The sequence below is a fragment of the Camelus bactrianus genome, chromosome 18 (assembly GCF_048773025.1).
Source record: "Camelus bactrianus isolate YW-2024 breed Bactrian camel chromosome 18, ASM4877302v1, whole genome shotgun sequence".
Taxonomy (NCBI): Eukaryota; Metazoa; Chordata; class Mammalia; order Artiodactyla; family Camelidae; genus Camelus; species Camelus bactrianus.
Window position 1 is genome coordinate 20124512 of NC_133556.1, and position 16728 is coordinate 20141239.

At 41.2% G+C, this 16728-nt stretch overlaps 2 protein-coding genes across 6 annotated transcripts in view; both read right to left on the reverse strand.

Annotated features, from left to right (window-relative positions):
* Nucleotides 1-603, reverse strand: part of ACSM1 (acyl-CoA synthetase medium chain family member 1) — a 30582-nt gene extending 29979 nt beyond the window's left edge. Inside the window, exon 1 of one of the 4 annotated variants that reach the window (XM_010961058.3) lies at nt 448-603. The gene's annotated coding sequence lies outside the window, so the exon portion shown is untranslated. The remainder of the gene's footprint in view (nt 1-447) is intronic. The other 3 variants (XM_010961059.3, XM_045521196.2, XM_074346249.1) reach the window with 3 other exon arrangements.
* Nucleotides 604-9434: 8831 nt separating this feature from the next.
* Nucleotides 9435-16728, reverse strand: part of LOC105073708 (acyl-coenzyme A synthetase ACSM2B, mitochondrial) — a 33935-nt gene continuing 26641 nt past the window's right edge. For both annotated transcript variants that reach the window (XM_010961062.3, XM_010961061.3), the window contains one exon: nt 9435-10446. In XM_010961062.3, coding sequence (XP_010959364.2) covers nt 10342-10446 — 105 coding nt within the window. In that variant the 3' untranslated portion in view covers nt 9435-10341. The remainder of the gene's footprint in view (nt 10447-16728) is intronic.

Consider the following 16728-nt stretch of genomic DNA (forward strand, 5'->3'; position numbering starts at 1 on the left):
ATCTGGTACACAGTCAGGTAATTGTGATCAAGTGTTAAGTTCTAATCACGGGGTGGCAAGTTGACGTTGATCTGAATTCTTCAACTAACGGGACTGTGAGTTTAACTGGAATGCATCTCACCACACTTGGTGAGCTGTCTAACATTCAGTCGATCACCTATGAGCCAGCCATGGTGCTAGGTGTATGACATGCGTGTTCGCATCGATCCCTCTCACTCAGTACCATCATTCTCATTTTGCAGTAAAGGAAATGAACTGTCAGAGAAGTTAACAGACGTGCCCAAGGTCTGTAAGTGGCATTGCCAGAATTTGAAATTGGGCCTTCAGATTTTAAGTTCAAGGCTCTGTATACACTTTGCTGCCCTGTGACAGATACACACACACACACACACACACACACACACACATATTCCCCCCCAAATAAGGTGTCATTCACCTTTGTCTTACCTGATACTGTCTATGAAACACTTGGGCTAGGTCTTGGACTGGGACTTTGCACGTTCAGTTCTCTCTGATCAGAAGTTTCCAGGAGTGTTCATATAACAGAACTTACTTCCTGGCCACCGCTGGGGTGGAGAACTTGGCAGGAATTGAATCATTGAAAGGGGGAGGAGATACTCACGTAGCAAAGGGCAGAAAGCAATCACAAGCTCCCATTGAGAGAAAAATCAGTTCGAAAAACAAACTATATAGTACTCTCCGATTCTTGTGGGCATGCCTTGCAGTGTGAATGAATAAATAAAGCCAAACGGAGCACTTTTGCAAGTTCTCTGAGGCTAACCTGCTCCTTCTCCCCAGTCCAGTACCTCCAATGTTTTCATTTGAATGACAGCCAAGTGCCAATGTTGGCTAGTCATTAAAGCCTGTGCTGTGGGGGCAGGGAGTTTTGGGTTTAAGCCTCAGGTCTGCCATTACATCTTTTTGACCTTCATGGACCTCCTGTTTCTATTCTTCAGTTTCCTTATCTGTGAGATAGGAGTAATAATAGTGACACCTGTCTCCTGTGGTGGTTCTTTGTTGCTGTTTTTGTTACTATTAGATGAAATAATACATGAAAAGTACATAGCACAATGCAAACATAATCCACGTGGGCTGTTTTATTAACTCAGGATTTTAAGAGAAACAGTTTGGTATACTCGAACAATGCATGGTCTTTGGAATCCCAAAGTCTGGAGCTTGAATCCTGGCACAGCCACTTACAAGATGGCCCATGGCAAGCCATTTACCTCTTCTAACTTTGAATTTCTCATCTGAAAAATGGAGGAGTGGGTGGTTGTTAATAAGATTGGTTCCATGTGATCTTTGAAAGCTCTGCAGGATGTACAGTCTGCAAAGCGCCTGGCTCAGGCATTTAGACTCTGGATTGATGCTACATTAGGTAAGCCTGGAATGTCACAGGTAGTGGCTTGTTAGTTTTCTTCTAGAGACATTTTGGGGTCTCTCCAGTATCCTGGCCCAACTTTCCCATCACCTTTTCCCTCTCAACCTCCATTGAACCAGGGAGAAAAATACCTCTGCTCAAAGTCACCATGAAAGATCGCTGGAGACTCCTAGAATACCCCTGCCAGGGCTGAGGGGCAAGCCTGGCTTCCGAGATGTGGGTCTTGCTCCTCCTGGCCAATGCGTTCACGATGAAACTTCAGCTAAGGGTAGACCCCTGTGACGGAGAGGAGCAAGTAAGAAGGCAGGGCAGGTTGACTGGCCACAGTAAGCTAAAGATTATAAAGTACAAGAAACCCTGTTAATCAAAGAAAAGAGGCAGTCACCTTTGAGAAGATAATGGGAACAGGAGGAACAGTGCATGAGACAGTCTCTGTATCTCAAGAAATCTCTCGTGTGGAACTAACACCAGTGTTCCGGTCCGGAAGACAGGTGCTGGGGCCAGCAGCCTGGGTTTCAGCCTGGCCTTTACCAGTTACCAGGTCTGTGACACTGAGCAGTTCTCTTATCCCTTTGTGCCTCAGTTTTCTCACCCTAACAATGGGTGTATGGCACACAGTAGAATTCTCTGAAGATTCCACGTGCACGTCTCTCTCATTTCCAAGCTTCTTCTGGAGTTAGGGGAAGCTATTGAATTCCAGTTTTGGACAATGAACTCCAGGTGGAAGTGACACATGTCACTTCTGGCTTAAGGCATTTAAGAGCTGATATGAATTCTCTATAATCTCTTCCCCTGACTCAATAGTCCTGGACACCACGTGGGGAGCTAGTAATATCAAGTTATGGCGGAGAGCCTGGCTCTCTGTAGGGCCCTTTCTGTATTGTGGGTTTCAGATATCCATTCTGTCATACCTTCTGTGGGGCTTCCTGGGACATCTGGACCTTCAAAACCAATTGTGGGAGAGGCTTCCTATCCAGCTCAAAGCCCCAGGGGTCTCTGGTTCTCTTATCCCAGGACCCTCTTCTTTTCAGGGTACCCAGGCCTTGGAGATATGTGGGCAATGGAATGGTACCCATGAGTGGGTAGAGAAAAAAAAAAAAAAACAACAACAAAAAAAGTCATGACTCTACCAAAAAGCTGGATCTTAGATTCTGTAAGTACTCCTGCTCTTCTGAGCAAATGATCCTGCCCTGCTTACTCCTCCCCTCTATTTCTCCATCTGTGGGCAGACTGGCTCTCTCGGTTGACTGAAAGTTTAGTTAAGGGTAGTTAAATTAAAGAAAATGTTACTTCTGATCAGAGTTCACACAGCTGGTTTGCTGTGCCCAGTCTGGCTGGGAGCACATTCACTTTCTTGGCCCCCACTTCAGTTCCTCACTCTCACATCTCTAAAACTTGAACCTCTTCTTAGGTGTTCCCCTGAACCCTGTGAGGTCCTTCCACTGGCATGATATCCATGAATGTCTACTGCATCCCTGTGGAGATGTTGGGTCACTCCCATTTCCCAGATGAGAAACTGAGGACTAAAGTGAGCAGGGCATCCTCTGTAGTAACAGAACTCAAGCTCATAACTTCAACTCTAAGTTAGCTGCTTTCCACACAGATCCTTGGCTACTTCTTTTCAGGAAAGATGACACTACTTGCTTTTTCTTTTGGATTTTCATTTTGGCCTCATCCCTTCCCTTCTCCTCTGTAAGCTTGCCCCATTCTTATGCTAATGTTTCTCAAACTTCAGTCATCCATGTTGCATCTTTCCTTCCTTCCTTCCATCCTTCCTTCCTTCTTTCCTTCCTTCCATCCTTCCTTTCTTTCACTCTTTCTCTTTCTTTATATCTTTTTTCTTTTTGCTATAACCATGCACAATTACCTCTATTCTTACTTACTCAATATTTCTTTTTATATTTATTTCCTTAAAATTAAATAAAAAACAAAACAAAACAAAACTAACCCAAATGAAACTCTGTACCACTACTATAAGTAAAAAATTATTTTACTTGCCACAATGGAGGAAATTAAAAATGAATACAATGAAAGCAGAAATTGTCATTGTTATTAAATTCCATTTGGACATAGTTGCCTGTCAATTTTTGCAACTAGTCTCATTGACTTTTTGTTAAAAACAAAAATATAGGTTTCATCAGCTATTTATTGCTATGATTCTATCACATAAAAACAGCTTTCCAATCTCAGTGGCTTACACCAATACACATTTATTTCTCTCTCACAAGTCTGAGACCAGTGACTCTCTAGGGCATCTTCTCATAGTGGATGGCTGAAGCACCAAAAATCAAGTCAAATTGTGCAAACACATTTAAAATCTCTGCTTCCATCATGCACGCTAGCATTCCACTGGTCAAAGTTCAACCTCGTGGAGCAGAGAGCTATATTCCTCCCTGGGGTTGGGGGTGAGCTGGGGTGAGTACAGAGTGAATATTTGCTGAATAACAAATATATTCTACCACAAAAAACTGGTAGACGTAGAAGTAGCAAACTGAAACTTTCTAATTGCCTTAATTGAAAAGAACTTGAAAAAGACTGGCTTAACCCAGTCATAATTCATGTCCAGTGGTTAGCTCACTCTGGTTCTTAACAAAATCAGTGGTGGGGTGGTGGGGTGGGAATCAATGAACAAGGTGGTATAGAGGTGATGGAGAATGGCCATTGTCTGCTAGGGCTGCTATAACAAAATGACACACACCAGGTGTCTTAAAAAAACAAATTTATTTTCCCACAGTGCTGGAGGCTAGAAGGCCAAGATCAAAGTGCTAGCAGAGGTGGTTTCCTCTTGGCTTGTCCATGTCCATCCTCTTGCTCTTAATATGGTTGTCCCTCTGTGCTTGTACCCCTGATGTTTTCTGTGTATCCTAATCTCCTCTTCTTATAAGGACACCAGTCAGATTGGATTAGGTCCCACCTTAATGGCCTCATTTTAATTTAATTGCTCCTTTAAAAGCCCTATCTCCAAGTACAGTCACAGGCTGAGGTAGTAGGGGTTAGGAATTCAACATAGGAAGTTTGGGGGGGAGGGTACATTTCCATCTATAACAAGAGAGACATAATGTTTGTCACACTGCTCAAGTCCCTTCCTTCTTCAAAAGTTGCATCTGTGAGGGAGGAAAAATTACCTTCTATACTTCTAGGTTCTTCTGGCTTATCTAAGAATTAAATTGACATGAGATAGATTAACAGGAGAAAATCAAATAAAAGTTTAATAAAACATATAAATGGGAGAGAACCAGGAAAACTGATTTTACCTCCAAAATGGCCAAAGCCCTCACCTTAAATGCCTTCTTCAGCCAACAACAAAAGAAAATGTTGAGGGCGGGGGTTTGGGTCTTCAGAAGAGAAGGAAGGCAATTCACATGGAGATGGAAAAGCAAATGTTTGGTAAATAACCATTTGCTGGGCCAGGCAGAGACAATAAAAGAGAGTGGATACTGATGTCTAGGCCCTGCTGGGCTTCCCACACCACAACTAGCCCATATTTTTTGCAGATGTCTCTGCTGATAGCTTTTTCTGAGAACAGGACCTTTATCTAAATCATTTTAGGCAGTGAAGGGGGAGATAACAAGAAAAACTTCTGAGGCTTCTGTTTCTTAAAAATAATCAGTCTAAATTAATCCTTATACCAGAGTTACACATTTTGGGGTCATGAATTTTATTCCCCTATGTTTCTTGATTTTGCATCCTTTCTTTCATTCCTCCTCCTTTTAATTAATGTTTATTTAAAAAGAATAGACTAAATTAGCTGTTTCTAGGTCTTTGCATCCCTCACTAATAACCCATAACCATCAGTTTTCTACCCTTAGTTACTCCATCAAAACTTAAACAACAACAAAAATCCTTGAGCATTCTTTCTGCCAAATGCAGTGGATCCTTTTTAGTTCTGACTCTTGGCCATTCTTAGCAATGTTGATCAACTCTCACATTGCTCTCTTCCAACTTTCTGTTATCATACTCTGCCTTTTCTGAGTCTTCTTTTTCAATATTGATTATAAGATTCTCTTCCTCTTTCTTCTCTTTAAATGTTACTGTTCTTCAAGGAGTCATCCACTCAGCCACCAGTTCTTCTCATTCCTTCTGTACTCTGCTTTCACCTCACTCATTTTCACTCTCTAATTTTCTATTCACATTAAAAATCTTTACTTCTCCCCTGAGTTCAAACTTAAATATCCAGCTGATTACTAAATATATACTAATCTCGGTACTTCATAGGTAACATAGATAAATTAACATGACCACAATTGAATTCAGTGTTCCCACCTCCAAACCTGTTCTCAGAAAGTCTTATGACCACCTACTTCAGTTTACCTTATCAAAAACCTAGTCAAAAATCTAAAAAACCTAATAAAAAATCATCCTTCTGTGTGCCTCCTTTCCCTTTTTACCCCATCCACCTTAGTCACTAAGTTACCAAGTTCCACAAAGAAAGAATTCTTCTTCTAAGCATTTCTCAAATTGCCCTTTGATATATTTAACAGTCAGCTACCAAGGTAATCATTTAGGAAAACATTGTTGACTGCGTTCCTCACTCTCCAGATAAAGTTCAAACTTTTTATCATGTGATAGGATGATCATCCCTTCTACCATTTCATAACTTGTACCTGATGTTGAAATGATACTGAATGTAAGTGAGGTGACTGTTATTTTTAAGGGTACATTCCTCCTTCTATCTTCAGATAATTGCAGCAATCCTGGGTCAACTTATGCCATCAACACGAACAAAAGTTAATTAGTCTGTGGATCTTCTAGAGTTAATGATTGTCCAGGGAAGTTGTGCACGTTCTATACTGGGTGACAGGAACTAGGCAATCATTACTTCTTGGTTTAGGGAGCTACTGGGGTATGATAAGACTTTTACTAGACAAAGACAGGAAGGACGAGGTAGTCTATTTTATCTCATCATGAAAAAGAAAAGAGTCGGTGGTTTCATTTTACAGGATTACCTTGGAGCTATTGCAGGTTCAGTTCCAGACCACTGCAATCAAGTGAATATCCCGATAAAGCAAGTCATACAAATTTTTTGGTTTCACAGTGCATATAAAAGTTATGTTTACACTATGCTATAGTCTATTAAGTGTGCGATAGCATTATGTCTTTAAAATGTGCATACCTTAACCATAATCTGACAATGCAAGGATGCCAAAACCCTTCAATTTGTGAAAAGCCTAATATCTGTGAAGCGCAATAAAGGGAAGGTCAATAAAATGAGGCATGCCCGTAGTTACAGTGAACCAGTCTGAAAGGTACTGGCCAAATATTTTGATTTCTTTACACAAACTGTATGGATGAAGGGATGGAGTAAAGGAAGGAGAGGCAAATTTTGTACTTTGGGTAAGTCATAGATTTTCCCCTAAGAGTATGGATTCCCACCTTCACTCATTCCTGACTCTGGAGAAGGTAAGGAGATCATGGACTGGGCACTAGTAAGGGGTTATGATCAAAAGCATTCTCACTCTAGGATAAAGTTAACAGTGAAAGTGTCAGAATGATCAATCTGCTAGATTTTAAATTCTTGGCAAGCATCAGTTAAATGATATTCCCTTCAACAGTGATGAATCCAGATTGTGAAAAAGAAAGTGTTGCTATTTGATTAGCAAATTGCATTTCTCTACTAGGCCAAACATAAAACTCGGGTGAATTTTAGTGGACTCCAGGAGAGGAATATATCACAGTATATTTACATTCTGTTGGATATTTAACTTATTTTTATTGAGTTATAATTAACATACAATATTATATCAGCTTCAGATGTCTGACATAGTGAATTGATATTTTTATACATTATAAAGTGGTCAACATAATAAGACCAGTTAATTTGTCACAATACAAAGTTGTTACAATATTTTGACTATATTTCCTATCTGCACATTATATGCCTGTGGTTTAGCAATTTTACAGCTGGAATTTTGTACCTCTTAATTCTCTTCACCTGTTTTGTTTGTCCCACCACCCTCATGCCCTCTGGCAACTGCTAGTTTGTTCTCTGTATTGTAAGCCTATTTCTGTTTTGTTTTGTTTGTTTACTTGTTTTGTTTTCTAGGTTCCATATATAAGTGAAGTCATGGGATTTTTTTTTAATCTCTGTCTGACTTATTTCACTTAGCATAATACCTTCCAGATTCATTCATGTTGCCACAGTGGTAAGATTTTGTACTTTTTTATGGCTGAGTAATATTCGTGTGTGTGTGTGTGTGTGTGTGTTTGTGTGTGTGTGTATCCACTCATCTGTAATAGGCACTTAGATTGCTCTTATGTCTTGGCTATTGTAAATAATGCTACAAAGAACACAGGGATATGTATATCTTTTTGAATTAAGACTTGCAACATTATGTTGAATAAAAGAGGTGAGGGTGGGCATGTTTGTCTCAGAGATCCCTTAAACTCTCCTCATTAAAAAAAAAAATTCTTCTTTTTAGTGTTCTGTTCAGGTGATTTCTGCTATTTTGTCTTCTAGATCACTTATCTATTCTGTTGTATCATCTAATCTGCTGTTGATTTCCTATGGTGTATTTTTTTTAAAATTTCTCTTATTGTATTTTTGGGTTCTGATTGGTTCTTTCTCACATGCCTGAGTATTTGCTGAAGTTCTCACTAAGTTTCTGCAATTTCTCCTAAGTTCAATAAGCATCCTTATAACCATTTCTCTGAACACTTTATCAGGTAAATTACTTATCTCTGTTTCATTAAGGTTTTTTTTTTCTGGGATTTTATTTTGTTCTTTCATTTGGAACATTTTTTTTTTGTCTTCCCATTTTGTCTGACTTTTGTTTTTTGTTTCTATGAATTAGGCAAAAGAGGTAACTCCCGTGGTCTTGACAGAGTGAACTTTTGAGGAAGCATCTCCTGTATAGACTGCTTGTACCTGACACCTTTGGCAGGCCAGCTGGAGTTATAATGGGCCTAGGCTAGGGAAAGTCTCTGGGGAGCACTGCACCCAAGACCACCTTGGTGGGGTGGTTGGGGCTGGAGAAGATCCTGGCTAAGGGCAGTTCTTGGGTCAAGACTTCCTTGCTTGCTGGAGGTGGAGCAGGCATGGGCCAGAGGGAATTCTAGGAGTATTCAAACAATGGTGCACCTCCTGGATAGGGCTCCAGCAGTTCTCTGCCCTTTTGGCAGAAGCTCTAGGGTTAGCAAATGGGTACATTTTCTGTATAGCTGAAGTACTCTTTAAACTATTTTTTCACTGTGTCCCAGGGTGAGCAAGTCTGCATTTGGACCCCTCAGCGATATCCCTTCCTACCACAGATCACTGTGATGTGGGAGGGATTCCCATGGATACTGTCTCCATATCTCCTACCCATTCCTATGTGGTCCTTCTGCGTGCAGTAGTTATTCAATCCATCCTGAAGCTTCTTCAAGAAGAATTATTCTGTATGTAGGTATAGATTTGGTGTGTCCCTGGGAGGAGGTGAGCTCAGGAGTCTTCCTATGCTGCCACCTTGTACCTCTCTCTCATGGATATTTTAAAAGATGATTTTAAGAGAAGCATTTTATCAAGGGCCAGAGAAGAAGGCAAGCAAATTGAAGGGGTGTATAGGCATTGTAGGCAGATAGGCTTGAGCTTGAACCTAATGCTGTCACTTCCCAGCTGTGTAACTTTGGATCATATTACTTAATCTCCCCAAGTCTTAATTTCCTCCTCTGTAAAATGGGAGGAAATAATAGTACCTGAATTGAAGAGTGATTGTGAACTTTAAGGAGGGGTAATGAATGTGTATTTTGCCATAGGACCTGACACTTAACAAGTACTTGATAAGTGATTGACATATTTATTATTGTTGCTATTATTATTAAATATTCTTAAGAAGAAGGTTCATAGACCCTCAGAGAGCCTTTGCTTTCTTCTCCAGCTCATTTGAACCTGCTAGGAATGTTCACCTTCCATCTCTGGATCAGAGATGAAGCTCTCATAGTCCTTTCTAGAGATCCCTCTCTCTCCTGGATCCCTGGCTCTGGGCTCCCAGAGGCCCTAAGAACTAACTCCATGGTTTATCCTTCAACAACATCACTCTGCCCATCTTTGTTTCCCCCAAAAAGAATCCTTAGGGTCTTGATTTAACAAATTATTTTATTATTTTTTTCTAGGAAGAGTAGATGCCAAAAAAACCCTTAAGCCACAAGGGAAGGGGCACCTTTTTGAGGTGCCTAGGTGCCTAGGTGCCTACACTGTTCTCACAGCTATGATCTGAAGTTTGTAGATGCCATGCAGAAACAAAACACAATAATCTTCATAAAATGCCTAGGACAATGCTTTGCATGTGGCAAATGCCCAATAAATGGTGGTTTCCCCATCTCTGGTCATAACTGCCCCCAAATTTGGAGTCACTTGAAGATGATTCTAATGTACCAACTACACATACAAGTCTCTCCATCTGGAGTTTTTATCCTAGGGGTACGATGGGGTGTTATGGTCTTTCATTTCCTTTCTAAGACCTAATTTTCTGCATGATTCTGTCACTATTTACCTGTCTACTTGTGGGAGTAATTATATTTCCTTCCTTCTATTTCTCTCATTCTTTCTGTCTTCCATCATTTTTCATTATCAGTTCCTCTGACTATTTTATCGTATTCTTTCTTTTCCTTTCCTCCTTTCCTTCTTTTTTTTTAATCCTTTTTCTATTTCTTTTCCTTCCTCTAATGCTTTCCATCTTTCCTCCCAGCCTCCTTCCCACATCCCTCCCTCCCTCTTTTTTTTTTCTCAGTTTTTCTTTTGGTATTTGAATCTCTCATTTTTGTTTCTTTTTTCTCTCTTCTCTCCTTTCTTCTCACTCATTCCTTCCCTCCTTTTCTTTTCTCAATACCTAACATGGCAAGATTTTGCAATAATAACTAAGAAAGACAAAAATTAGATCACGTCTTGTCATAAAGAATCTGATATCCTTAGAGGAAGGCAGATGATCCAAAGGAAAATGAAATGGGAAGAAGGAAAGGACCCAAAGTAAAACTTCCTGCAGGTCTCACTGGGCCCCTGCTTGCCCAGACTTCTTCCACTCCATGTCGCGAAGCTTCGCCCGGTTTATCTTCCCTGTGATGGTTTTAGGCAGGTGCAAGACGAACTCCATCTGTTGGGAAAAATTAGTCCAAAGTGGGCTGTTCATGCCCCAGTGGGGTTGGTTTTTTCTTTTTTTTTTTTTTTTTTATCAGAGAAACTGCTATAGGGTGAGAGGAAACTCTTGAGGCTGAAGACTCCACGTGAGTGGGGACTGAGCCTGAAAAACTCCCAAGGAAGCCCCCCTGTGCAGTAAGAAGCTTCAGAAAGTGCTCTGGGACAAGGACAAGAAAAGAATGGCTAGAACTTGACATTAAGGTTAGTCAGCTGGTCTCTGACATTCCCTAGGACAGGGAAGAAGCAGCATGGTGAATGCAACATGACGTAGCAGACAACTCCGAGCTCCAGTCTTTCCTTTACCACTCTGGCTTCAGCCAGGTCACCTGTTTTTTTCTGAAAATTGGTTTCTCAATTTTCCCACTAAGTACACTGGAGGATAACAGCTTTGTTGAGTTATTGTGACGAAAAGTGCAATTACCCAGACTAAATTCTTGGCATGGAGTTGTCAGGGAACAAAATTTGCCACCCCAAAATGTGTCTTTTTGGCATGAAGATTAATTTAGGCTAATTATTTTTAAGAAACAGAAGACTTGGGAAGTTTTTCTTGTTACTTCCCCTTTAATTGCTTAAAAGAACTTAGATAAAGGGTATGTTCCCAGAATAGAGCTATTATCAGAGACATCTGTAGAGAACATAGGCTAGTCAGGCAGGGGAGACTTGGCAGGGCCTAGAAATCAGTGTGTGTTCTGTGTCCCATTGTCTCCGCCTGGCCCAGGAAACATTTATTTACCAAACATGTGCTTTCCCATCTCTATGTGAATTGCTCTCCTCCCTTTTGAGGTCCCAAACCACTACCTCCAACATCCTCTTTTGCCAAAATTTAGCTGAAGTTGGTACTTAAGGTGAGGGCTTTGGCCATTTTCGCAAATCATTCAGTTCCCTGAGTCTCTCCCACGTATACGTGATTAAACTTTTGTTTGATTTTCTTTTGTCTCATATTGATTAAATACTTAGATCAGTCAGAAGAACCTAGAAGGGCAGAGGAAAATTTCTTCCTCTCCAGCAAGGTAAATACTTAAAAATATTAGGTGTGGTTACTAATCTGGACTAGAGAGAATAGACGGCTAAGAGTTAGGAAGCCTGGTTTTGAATTCCATCTCAGTCATTTCCTGTTGGTGTGTCCTTTGTAAAACTATAAAATCCCTCCTTTTATACTTTTCTTACCTGTGAAAAGAAATGTTTGATATCAAGGACCCATCCATCTCTAATATTCCTGAATCCTAAAATATGGATGATGAAGACAGTTCATTGAAGCTTCCCATTGTGTGGTTCAGCTTAACAAGGCATTGGTCTTGGAGTCAAATGGTCTTGGGGTTAATAAAAATAGTAACCATAGGGATACTGATATAGAAAAAATAGCTTCTTAGCAGCTGATGTAGGACTTTCCCAAAAGGTAAGACTGCCTTGTCGAGGAAGGAGTTTGTTAAAATCACAATAGGGGTAGAACAGGGGTTGGAAAACTATAGTCTGTGGGCAAAACCCAGCCTTACTTCTTTTTTTGTAAATGAGGTTTTATTTAAACACAGCTGCACCATTTACTGACAGTTGTCTTTGGCTGCTTTCACACTACAAGGGCAGTTGAGTAGTTGCAACAAACACAGTGTGGCCTAAAATATTTACCTATTTGGCCCTTGTGGTGTAGACAAAGGTTAGGAGGAAGCCACAGGGAGATCCAGGTTTAAGGGTAAGAAGAAAGCTAGTCTGCATATCATGAAGAAGAAAACAGAGGGTGTAGTCACTGGAAGGAGGGAGAAAGTGGAAATCACCTGCTGCCTGGAGCATTCGAGAGGAGAGACTTGTCAAAGGAGACACATCTATTGAGTAATATACTGTTATATTGTGTGATAGGACCCCTCCACTGGATCCTCCAAAATACTCAATTACAATTCAAAATTCATAATATGACTGGATTTCTAGTCTCCTTTTAAAATACTTATGAAATGTTTATTATGTGTTGGTCACTCTGCTAAGTGCCTTATGCCTAGCAAATATTTACTCATCATCTTAACAGCCTGTGAAGGAGTAACACCAGTATCCCCATTTTACAGACAAGGAAACTGAGGCACAGAACAACTGTTGAGAAAGTAAGTGATGGAGATGAATTTTGAATGCAACCGTTTGATTTCAGAGACTGTGCTGTAATGCCTATAGGTTTGAGGCTGAAAGTCTGTGTGATGGACTCTTTGAAGTGCTACTCAGATCCCCCAGCAAAAATAAAAGACTTACACCCCCATTGTCAAACCCCTCTGAGGAGTACAGCAGCCAAGGAGAGCTATCTCCCCCAGGGGCACACCCCCTTCCCAGGGCAGCTTGCATCCGTGCCTGACCTACATAAGCTGTAAGAACCCCCTCCTCGCCTTCTCTCAGGAAACCCTAAAAAGTTGTCCTAGCTTCAGAACTCTTCGTGGGGTTGGCTGAGGCAGTGCAATTGCACGTTCTACCCAATCCTCGCTTCCCTTCCCTTGGTAAAAGTTAATAAATGTAAACCTCAATTAAAATAGAGTCAGGACACCAGAAGGGGGATCTGTCATGTCCTATATTAATCGCAGAGCCCAACGGGAAGAAGAAAGACTTTTTTCTTCTTGACTGGCAAGAGCTCAGCCAATAAGCAATGGTCATAACTCAGCCGATGAAAACACTCTATACTTCAAATTCTCAACCCCTCCAATGAATTCTTTATTTCTGATAGTTTTCCCAACTTCCTTTTCTCCTCTTTAAAAGAGCCCTCCTTTCCTTGTTGTGGGAGAGGGCTTGAGCAGGGCTCACCATGGTTGCAGACCCCAAAATGCAATTCTTTGCTGATCCTGAATGTTGTGGGATGCAACAGAGCAGCTGGTCAGTGAGCTGGTGACACACAGATTGGTAAAAGAATTTACCAGAGATAAAGTATAAGAGTAGAAAAGGAGTTTATTAAGAGTACGATGTCACAGACAATAGTGGGCCACACAGACTAGAGGTGCCCGTGCGAGCACCAAGGGCCGGTTGTTGGGGTCTTTTATAAGGCTGGGTCACAAGGTGCCTGATTGGCTTATGCACAAGTCTCTGACTGGTTGTGGGTGAGGTAAAAGGTTTAGGGTCCATGAAAGGTGGTGGGATATGACTCTGATAAGGTGTGCTGAAACAAGCCAGCCTGGGCTATAGTGAAATTAGGCATTGCCTAGGGCTATTAGTTTGTTAGGGCAAACATGCCCAGTAAAGAAAGTACTTTATCTGTTGAGGAATCGCAGGCAAACATCTGAGAGCCCAGGAATGGAGGTCCTTGGACTTTGAAGGATGTTAGTTGGCCCAACACTGAACAAACCCACTTTTGCTGGAGAAATAACTGGCACTCTGTTTAAGGGCAATATTTTGATGGCCTGTAAGGGGGTTCAGAGAAGACCCTTGACAACTCCAGGGCTGGTGAGCAAGCAGGTGGGGTTCCCACTTTGGGCCCACTGCTGCTCACGGATGTCTTGCCAACCCTGGAGTTTGAGGGTATGTCTTTCTCCTGGGTCTGAGCTTCCACCCTCTTTGCATTTTGAAGCTCTCCAAGTTTTACTCAAGATTTATTTAAAGGTTTTGTCCTTTCCGTTAAAGCTGTGTCCTGTATGCAAATACTCATTTGAAACTTTGGCCTGATTCTCTTTGGAACAGGGGCTGTTTTTCCTGGAATTGACTTAGACTTCAGCCTATTCCTCTGGGAACTGGAGCTATTTAATTGGAACTGTGCTGATTAAGCCTTTGGCCCAATTCTGTTTGGAATAAGGGTTGTTCTATTGCAACTGCCCTTAGCAGCTTTTGGCCTGCCTCTTGTGGGACCAGACTGACTATTCCCTTAGAACTGGCTGGTATTACGCCTGCAGGCTATTCAGGTTGTTTGCGCTGTTGTTTGAAAATTACTCGTTTATTCTGGAGAAAACTCTGTAGGAAATAGAATTCCTAGTTGTCTAAATATTTTAAGGGGGCCCCCCTCCAGGGGCCCTGGTCCATTTTATGTTTGAAAACCACAGCCCTCATCCATGTGCGTTTCTAACCGCACGGACAGACCTAACCCAAAACAACTTAAAACATCAATGTCCAATATGGAGAGCTTTTGAAATCCCCGAACTTAATTCTCTTAAGACCAAATTGGGTAACTGTGGCTTTAAATTTCCAAAACTGAATGGAAATTGGAATTTTAATTGGTATTTTAAGACTTCCAAATGTTATCAGGAGCCTTAAATTGCCTCTCTGCAAAATAAGATTTTAAAATAAACTGAGGCAAACAAACATTTAAAGAAAGATAAAATGACTCCGGAAGCCTTGGCTCTTCTTCCCTGGCTTGTCTCAAGTTCTGGGCCTGATGCCATCTCATCTCTCTTCTTCAGTCCCTAGTGCTCAGGCCCCATTTTATACCATCTTCCTCCTTCCTTCCCTTCTGCCTGCACCTCCACTATACCCTCAGTTCCCCCCCTGCTAATTCTCTCACCAAACTTCCCTTTTTCTCTGAAATCCTCCTCACTCCCTTTTCCTCTGAATTCCTCAGAACCTATCTCTTTAAAATTAAGCTTTCTGAGGATCCAGAAGCCAAACCCTTAATTTCTTATATTTGCTGAACTGTGAGCCATATTCAAAGATTTTCCCAAAGATTCTCACAGATTTGCTGATGAATTTAATATAGTCATTCAAACTTTTCAATCTGGTTTCTCCAACTTGTATCAGCTAATTCATATGCTTGTCAATGAAGGCCAGGTCCAGCATTGGATAAAAACTGCAAACTGGGAAAATCCTGAGCGATCCCTAGAATTACAACCAGAAGAACAGTCTGCTAATTCATCATATGATCTGCTAACCTACTTATGAGACTAGATTTGACTGAGAAATTTCTAGGGCTTTCCTGAAGCTTGTTGATTGGAACAAACTTTAAGCTTGCACACAAATATCTGATGAATCCGTTCATGACCATTGCGATCAACTTCAGATGATTTTTAAAGAAAATGTTGGTCTTCCTTTAGCTGTTGATTCCACCTGGGGTAGCTTTTAACTCTTACGTTTATTAATGGGTTGAACTGGGACATTGCACTTCTAGTAAAAAGGACCAGGATGGAATGGGGAACTAGGTCCACTCCAGATTTAGTTAACCTAGTAAACTGGCTTTCTCACACTCTGTGGCCTGGAAGGAAGATGACCAAAATTCTTAATCTTTAACTCCAGCAAATGAAGGCCTCTCAGACAAAAATAAAACCCCCTTAATGTGCTAGTATTGTGATGAGCCAGGACATTGGAAAAGCGATCGTTACAAATTTAAGTGCTTCAGGCACCTTCAGCCCTCCAACAAACCTTTCCGAGGTTCTCCCAAATCTTAGTGATGGGGCTCTGAGGAACCCCATGGGCTCTTCCCAGTCCTCCCTCTTAATCAGCTGGAGAAACATTTCTGCAGATTTGGGCTGAATTACTTCCAGTCCCGACTGACACAGGAGCCACACTCTCAGTGCTCAACCACACTATAAAGCAACCCTTGTCTCAGAGCACCAGAACAACTCAAATAGCGCACTCTCTAGTGAACCTTTAGGGGTTCCCATCTCTGAACCTGTTCTCTTTGAGACATACTCTTTTCGCCTTAGTTACTCTACCCCTATCCATTTATTAGGCTGGAACTTCTTAGCAAAGTCTCATGTCAGAATTGCTTTCTCAAAGGGAAAAATAAGTCTGGAATTTGACAGTGGTCATCAGAGCAGCCATTAAACATGAATTAAATGATCATTTGACATCTTTTATTTGCTTTGTCTCTGAAAGGACTAGAGCTGGTTCTGGAAACACTGATCATTGGTCCCTATATTGTACCAGCTACCACCCTCCTTATGAGCAAAATCTCCACAAGTTATTCGCAAAATTCACAGCATGCCTCCCATCCAGATTCAAGGAGATCCCTCAAAATGTCTTCCCAGAATTAATCAATATCCCAAAGTAAAGAAGCTCTTCAAGACATAAAGTCCATCACAGAAGATGATAAGGCTCAGGGCCTCATTACCTTGTACTAGTCCCTGAGGACCAATGGGAACACCTAAAGGCCAAGGCTGGAGATTTGTCCAGAACCTCCAAGCGATAAACTACATTGGTATCCCTCCACACCCTGCTGTTCCTAACCCTCATCACTACTGACATCCATTCCCACTGGAAGCAATTTATTTACTATAATTAACTTAGGCAGCACATTCTTTAGTACCCCAGTTGATGAAGCTGGCCTTTTGCCTTACTTGGGAAGAAAAACAATTTT